We start from the raw sequence: 8,757 nt of genomic DNA on the forward strand, positions 1-8,757 counted from the left end.
ATTAAATAAACTAAACAAATGAAACAGTTCAGAGGCCATGTCTCCCGTCCAAGCACTATTAAAAAAACAAAAAAACAAAAACAAAAAAAAACTCAATCTTGCAAAATAAACCATAAAAATGATAGTAACATTTTAGAATAATGGTCTGTCATTAATAAGTAACTATGCAGGAAGTAATGCAGGACTAATGAGTAGTACTACATTAACACTTCAGCTATAGGCCTACTATTAACTAATTAACAAGCTTAACTAATCAGTAAGTAATATCATAGTATTTAGGAGATAGTTCCTTATTGTGTGATCATTAATATCTTAATGAGACTAGCCTCATTAATAACTATTAACTAACTGACAATTTATAAGGAATATTATTGTGTGTCTGAGATCGTGAGATGTAATCAGTCATCATTTGGAGCATTTGGACCTTTTTTAAGGGTGCATTCTCATCTGTAGTTCGGTTCATTTGGTCCGGACCAAGGGAGAAAAAATATACTTTGTAGCATTTTTCAGGCGTTTTGGTTTCTTTTCACACCACACTTATCGCTCTGGTCCGGATCAGTTTATGAAACGAACCAAAATGCAGTCATGTGACAACATCCACATCACTCGTTGGCCAGATGGGTCTTGAACGTATTTTCATAACTGCACTTCGATTGTCAGAATTAACGTGCGGGAAAATTCCAACAGAACTCCCGGAATTAAACAAAGAGGAGGAACAAAAATCCGGCAGACAACACGCCACTTTTTACAATGAAGAGACGACTGCGTGGGCTGATTGTATCCTTGGTCATATGTTATTATAGTTTACACCACTTTAGACAAACAATAATTTTGAGAATGAAGCGAAGATGCGGCTGTTAATAATTTCTATCTGGCTCGCACCTCCTCACAACTCCAAGTTTGTCCGCGAGTGCAAACTGTCAACAAACATTTCTCCTCATCCCATAATCAAAGCGCAGCTGACTACGGCAACTGGTTTAGTCCAAAAATGCGCATTTCGTTGGCAGTTGGTTCTGTTCGAGGTCGGACCACGTTCTCACCACAAACGAACCGCTCCAGAGTTCGTTTGAAAGCGTACCGAGACCACCTCTTCGAGCAGGTCTCGTACGCTTGTTTGGTCCGCTTTTGGTGCGCACCCGAGTGCGATTGCCGCATTCACACCAGCCCAAACGAACCGCACCAACGGGGAAAACGAACTCTAGTGCGATTCAACCGAACTAAATGAGGCAGGTGTGAAAGCACCCTAAAGTAAAAGCCATCAAACACATCTATTCACTTTTGGTGCGCACCCGGGTTCGAATGACGTCAGACTCAGAGTTCGGTTCGTTTGGATGATGTGAACGCTATCTTCCGAACTCGGGTGCGCACCCGCGAACCGTACTCGAGTCCGCTTAAAAAGGTGGTCTGGGGTACGGTTCATGTGAACTCGGGTACGGTTCGCCGCTGATATGAACGCAATCGAACCAAACCGCGGAAGTGAACCGCTATTGATGACGTATAATGTGGTGCGTGCCTGCGTGCGTGTGTGTTTAACAACTGTAAAAGGGTCTAACGTTATACACTTACCTTGACGAAAAGCGGGATTGACCAGAGAATGTCTAATGACGCACTGCAAGCAGAGAGATGATTTCTGCTTGCCTCCACAAAAATTGTCTTCGGCGGAACGGTCGGTCTTTGGAACAATTTTAATACTTTTGATACTACAGACGCAAGTGTGTTTCTGTATCTTTTATTTGAAAACAAAACCAAAGGTTCGAGAAAAAAAAAAAAAAGAACAAATGTGAAGCGAAGCAAATCTATCCATTTTGACGCCTTTTCATAGCGGTTACCAAGCAACACGAGTATGCGCCAGCTGCAGCTTGATGACGCAAGCGTACCGCGGTTCAGATACAAATAATAATGTGAACACAGTCCATGGGGGGCAGGGGGAGGGGGGAGCAATCGAACTCGGGTTCAGAACAGGCAATCGAACACCTGCGCCCTAAAATAATGGTACAGTTCACTAGTAGGTCCTGCAGAGTCACTAGGTAACACTTGATTAATTTGTGATGCATTATGTCCACGTTGCAAGTAAAAAAAAAAAGACAATTGCTCACATCTCAGACACATTAATGCTGTGGTTAGTAATAGTTTCTCAAGAGCGGCTGCATGACCCCTGGGCTGTGTTCAGCCCAGAAAAAAAAAACTTTTTTTTTCTTTTTTTTTTTTTTTCGGAAACAGTGGTGCGTTGAACACCCTGTTCTGATGACCCCAGAGTTGAAACTATGGCAGTTGAGAAGAATATACTTTGTGTTCTTTTTGAATAATTTTCGGAGCCTGATGAAAGGGGTATAAATACGTGTTTAATACTGCAAAATATGCTCAATGTTACAGTCAGTGCCCTTGCCGTCCAGAATAAAAGAGAAAATCCCAATCGAGTGAAGTGATTTGTGGAACCTGCAGTTCCCTTTTGAGAATGTCCACTTCATATTACGTAGCTATACGCAGTGGGAAAACTCCTTTTCTCGAGAATATTGAAGCCATTAATTTAAAACGCAGTGCAGCTGCACAGCCAGCACAATGCAGAGCTGTCTAGTGCGCTGATTGGCTGGGCTGCGGTAACTGCACAAACCTATGGCGAAGCGTTGAGGAAGCGCGAACCTTTCAGGACGCTTCGCTAGTTGCGCGCGAAGACGGACTATATGCTCAGGCCTGGCTGCTGACTATAAAGCGGCCCATTTCGCCATAGGAAATCAGATTTATTGCACTGATCTTCTCCATACAAAGCCTTCACCTTCACCTTTGACGAGCCCAGCAGCGTTACGAGCGACTCTGCCTAGCAGCTCAGCGGACGGCGCCTTCCTGCTTACAGGAACTCGGTGCCGCTCTCCTGATTCACCATTTCCCTGTGGCCATCCTGTGAAACACGCTATATCCTTTAAAGCTATCTCAGTGCTCGCTGCGGCGTCACTTGAAAGAGTAAATCAGTCAGATGAGCCAGAGCGAGTGCGGACGCCAAACTTCTCCGTGTCCTCACCAAGGCCGTCGAAGACCTCGGCCCACCAGGAGCCGCCTCGACGAATGGTTCCTGCCGGGGCGCCAGCAGGCCCCTTTAACAGCGTCCAGCCCCGTTCTTCCCAGAGGTGCACAACGAGCTGACAATGTCATGGCAAGCCCCCTACTCACCCTGCCTGTGCTCTTCAACCTCAGTCACGCTGTCCACCATTGGCGGTGCTGAAGAAAGAGGGTATGAGAAGCTGCCCCATCTAGAGGAAGCTGTGGCCGCCCATCTTTGCCCGCCCACCGCTGTTGGATGGAGAGCCAAGGCGGTTCATCCTTTAAAGCCGTGCAGAACCACCTTAGCTCTCGCCAGCCGGGCTTACATCTCCGCCGACCAAGCTGCTTCGACTTTGCAAACGATGGCAGTCCTCCAAGTGTTCCAGGCCAAACTCCTCCGCTCTATGGACGAGTCTGGCCTGGACCCCGCGGCCTTCAGGGATCTGTGCAGCACCACTGACTTGGCCCTGCGTGCCACAAAGACCACTGCCCAGGCCATTGGCAGAAGCGTGGCCAGTTATTAATTGTCATATTAATATTTAATTAATTTAATTAACAAAATTAATTGCCATATTTTTCAAAACTACTGCATTGATTAACACAAAATAGCCATCATTTGAAAGCTTAGAGTCTAAACTTTACAATGAATGTAGCCATTATGATTATCTCCAAAGTAGTGCTGAGTTATTTGCTGATAAAAATAAAATAAAAAAAAATCATAATTTATGAGGGAGGGGAAATTATTATGTCCTGCAATGTGTCAAAAACATCATACAGCTCAGATAGTCATGTGTCATATGTCATTTGAAAGGTCTCAATACAACAAGCATAATTGTTTCAGATTTTTTACTAAACTTGAACAAGGTTTTTGTAAAATAAGCCCCTCAAGAGACCCATGGGTAAACCAATTTTGGATGCTGAAAAATCTAACATCTTTATTGACAACAGATTCTCACGATTACAAAGAGCCCAAACACAACATAATCCATTGCTTTGATCACGAGATATTCCTCACAAAGTGATGCATACTTGGCTAAAAAACAAGTCTCTCCGGGGTGCAAAGTGTTTTCCAATTTTCCCGGAACCGTCCGTGCTCGTTTTCAAACGTAGAATAACACATAATATGTATCATCTTAAAGCTTAGAATCTCATCTTTTTAAAGAATCTAACCACTTCGATCAACTCTGAAGGAGTGCTGACTAGTCTCTGTAAACCGGAGTGTACCGCCCGCGGGCGCCACCTAGCTGTGAAAATATTCATTATCATAGGCCACGTCCACACGAAGCTGGTGCGTTCCCGATCCGATATTTTTTTTCCCTCGTTCTAAAAAAAATTCCGTAAACACGCCGTCGTCTCAAGAAATATCTGCGTACACACGAAACCACTAAAACCGACTGAAAACGGTGTAGTATATATGCCAGACCAGTATGGGACGCTGTAATTCTGCCACAGAGATACACTATACATGGAGAAGAAGACTTTGAGCATGCACATAACCTTGCGCGCTGTATACGAACCAAGAAGAAGAAGACAAAGATTATCGCTTTTTGCTCACCACAGTTGCAGAGAAGCAAAAGATTTTGCTGTAATAAAGCTAGTAGGCTTAGTTGCTTCTGCAGCACGAATACAATCATATAAGTCCGCCATTATTGTTGTTGCTGTTACTCGTGACACAGACGACACGTGATGTGATGACATCATCGTTTCACAAAATATACGGATTGACTGTACACATGAAACCGCAAGGGTGTCGTTTTCAGATTTATCCACTTTGGGACCCGGTTTCAAAAAATAGCGGTTTCAGTCTCCCAAAACGCCGGATCCGTGTGGACGAAACGCCAATACGATAAAAAATGTATACGTATACAGCGAAACGCGTCTCCGTGTGGACGGGCCCATATTTTTCAAAAATATTGCCTTGATTCAAACAAAATTGGTGTCATTTGAAAGCTTAGAGTCTGAACTTTACAGTGAATGTAGCCAATTTGAAAAACTCCTAAGCATTGCTGAGTTATTTGCTGAAAAATAGAATATTTTTTTTCATAATCTATAAAATACTTTTTATGTACTATGTACTGCAATGTGTCAAAAACATCATACATCTCATGAAACATTCAAAAATCGTTGAAAATGGCACATTTTTTACAGCATATTAATACAATTAAAATGAGGCCAAAATTAACTTTATCTATTGTTTTTATGACAAGATATTCTTCATGGTGAAACTAAATAAAAAATGCCCATGAGGGGGCATCAAGGTCTCAACAAAAAGGCTATCTTGGTTCCAAATGTTGTAACTTTTGATTACTTTATCCAATCACCACAAAATTGTATCCAGATGCAGCTCATATGTAGAGGGACTTCCCCAAAAAAGAATTGTCCTCCTACCTTATTTCCTTCCTGAGTTATTCCATGTCAAATAAGAAAGATATGCATTATCATTATACAAATTATATATATTTTTTGTCTTTTATCAGCAGTTTCTTGGCAGGAGAATGTCCAAATGTAATGTAATTTATATTTTCTTAAAGCCTCTCTCACTTAAGACTGCACTTCTGCTAGCACTAGCATCGGTCAAGCTAGTGGGCGACTTGCAAGCACTCTCCATGAGCTCTTCCTGTCTCGAATTTGGATCTGACGACTCCAGGGTCGTCCTCAGGCCAAGACATGGAATGTATCTAAGGTGCTCTCAACTCCGTTCAGAGCCCATGTCATTGCGCTATCGATGCTTCCCTCGGTGGAAGACGATAGAGAATTGAGTCTACTCTGCCCTGTTAGGGCTCTCAGGGTTTATCTAGAGCGTTCTGCCTCGTTCAGACAGTCAGAATAGCTCTTTGCATGTTTCGGCGGCCGGATCAAAGGGCTTCCGGTCACGGAACAGAGATTATCAAGATGGATAGTGGATGCTATCTCTTTAGCCTACGCCTCATTGGGCCTGCAATGTCCCATAGGCATCAGGGCTTGTTCCACTAGGGGCATGGCCTCTTCATGGGCTTGGTCCAGTGGTGTACCAATTAAAGACATTTGTGCGGCGGCCGGCTGGTCTTCACCGTCCACATTTGTGAAATTTTATAACTTAGAAGTGCCAGCTCTTGGATATCCAATCCTCTAGATATCCCTTCGCGGGCACCGACTCGCTCTGGGCCCCATTGGATTATAACTTTAGTTCTACTATGTACTATGAAAGTTCAGAGAAAGGTCGTCAGCCAATAGCACAGTGTTTTAAACTGGGTTCCCACTGTGTATAGCTATGCAATACGAAGTAGACGTTCTCGAAAGGGAACGTACTCAGTTACTATACAACCCCCGTTCCCTGAGAGTAGGGAACGAGTATTGCTATTAAGCTGCACTTCAGGTCTGTCGCTTCAGTCGATTTAACCTGATTTCCCATGGCGAAATGGGCCACTTTATAGTGAGCAGCCACACCCATTCTGACGCACTTCGGCACGCGCGATGCAGGAAGTGTCCTGATAGGTTTGCGCTTCCTCAACGCTTAGCCATAGGTTTATGCACCCTTACGAAAAAGAAGTATACTTAAAGTCAATTTTATGAAGTATACTTAAGTAATGTTCAAGTATATTTTTAAGTATACATTATGTAGTAGGTATACTAATGTCAATATGTACTAGTAGTAAACTTGTAAGTGTACTATTTTAATACCGCTTGGGACTAAATTGGCCCACTTTTAGTAAAAGTATAAGTGTACCATAAGTGTAACAGTAGTAAACTTTAAGTGCACAACTAGTTCATAATTGCATTTCTCATTTGTACTGCAAGTGAACTTATGGGTATACTAGTAGTTTACTATTTTAATACTTGTAGCAACTTTGAAGTATACTCTCAGTAAACTACTAGTTTAGTAGTTTTATACTGCAAGTATACTAGCAAGTTTTATTTTAGTGTACTCTCAGTAAACTACTAGTTTAGTAGTTTTATACTACAAGTTTTCTTTAAGTGAACTTAACATTATACTTATAGTTTACTATTTATATATAATTTTTACACTTGCAGTGGGCCTATACTACTATGTTCAAATGTTTATTTTTTATACTTGAAAAATACCTGTAACTGTACTTTAATTTTAAAAACATTTTATAAGCTTCATGCATCCTTTTTTATCAATACTTGAATGTTGGTAAGTTTCATAAAGAAAGGCAACATTTTTAACAAAAAAGATGAGATTTTTTTGTCAAAGACTACGCCTTGATCAGATTCAGAAACGTGATCAAACACAGATGGAGTAGATCGAGTCCAACACCCCCAAAGCTTCACAGTCGTTTTCTCTTCATGGGTTACGCTTCATTTAATTTGGAAACATTAAGCAGTTTTAATTTACAAGCTGTTTAATGTTTGATAATCACATCATTTTACATTTGAGTGAGCAATCTTCAATCACTTGTTTCAGCTTCTTCTTCTCCTGTGTTTTGATCCAGAGATTCTGCACTAGAAGATGTGTCATAGCGCCCCCTACCGTATAACAGTGAAAACATTGATAGCTGGAAAATTCAGTCAATGATGGGGAAAGAGTAAAGTAGAATTAAAGTAAATTCATTTGTGCACTACCAGTGGACTAGCCTACCCCAAAATTCAGATAAGCAGAATTAGAAACATATCTGTTTTATATCAATATTTAAATCAATATTTTCAAACAATGTAAGTTTCATAAGACTGTATATGAAAAATTATGTAAAAAAAATATATTTAATAGGCTACTCAATCAAAAGAGTTAACACAACTACAAGCCAAGTATACTTTGAATAATTAAATTTTTAAGTATATCTCGATCAAAAGATTGAGTACAAGTACAGGCCAAATATACTTGGACTTTTTTCTCAGTAAGTCAAGTACACTTAAGTGTAATTAAGTATATTTCTGAGAATTACATAAAGTATATTTTTGAGAAGTATATAAAATGTAGACTGAAAGTTTGCTTCTTTTTAGTTGAAAAGAAGTAAAGTAATAGAACACTTGAATAAACTTCTTTTTCGTAAGGGCAGTTACCGCAGCCCAGCTAATCAGCACGCTAGACTGTTTGCACGCTGTATTGTGCTGGCTGTGCAGCTGCTCTGCGTTTTAAATTAATGGCTTCAGTATTCTCGAGAAAAGGAGTTTTCCCACTGCATAAAGCTACGCAATACTCGTTCCCTACTTTCAGGGAACCCTATGGAGCTAGAATTGTGTCTTTATTACATGCCAGAAAATAAATGATCTGAGAGAGAAAAAAAAGTTGAGAGAAAAAGTTATCACACTGATAGCAAAAAAGCATTTCATGAAAGAAAAAAAAGAATGTTTGAGAGAAAATTTTTCATACCAATAGCAAAAAATAATAATATTTGAGACTAAAAGTTTTGAGAGAAAGTATTTTCTCATAGAACATAAAAAAATATAAATTTGAAATTTTTTAAATTATTTCTGAAAAAAAAAATCTCTCAAAATACTTTGAAAAAAAAAAAAACTCTCAAATATATATTTTTTGCTATCAGTGTGAAAACATTTTCTCTAAAAAAAAAAAAAAGTTTCTCTCAAAACGGTTTTCTTTGCTCTGTCAGGATTTTGCTTTTGCTGTGAAAATTGTGTCATGGGCGGGGCCACGTTCCTTTTGGCTGAGCATCGTCTTGTCTTGGGAGTTGAACTGAATCATTACACCATTGTTCGGTTCACCGGCATAGGTGCCGCCTCTGCCTTAGTTGAGCACGAACACTCCAATGTTTGGGTAAGATG

At 40.5% G+C, this 8,757-nt stretch overlaps 1 protein-coding gene across 1 annotated transcript in view; it reads left to right on the forward strand.

Annotated features, from left to right (window-relative positions):
• LOC308706830 (alpha-tectorin-like) overlaps positions 1 to 3,138 on the forward strand; it is a gene marked incomplete at both ends in the record, with an annotated part of 40,856 nt that extends 37,718 nt beyond the window's left edge. The window contains one exon of the mRNA XM_081392696.1: positions 2,767 to 3,138. Coding sequence (XP_081248822.1) covers positions 2,767 to 3,138 — 372 coding nt within the window. The remainder of the gene's footprint in view (positions 1 to 2,766) is intronic.
• Between the last annotated feature and the right edge of the window lie 5,619 nt (positions 3,139 to 8,757).

This window comes from Scardinius erythrophthalmus (genome assembly GCF_964197995.2).
Source record: "Scardinius erythrophthalmus genome assembly, chromosome: 18".
Classification (NCBI taxonomy): domain Eukaryota; kingdom Metazoa; phylum Chordata; class Actinopteri; order Cypriniformes; family Leuciscidae; genus Scardinius; species Scardinius erythrophthalmus.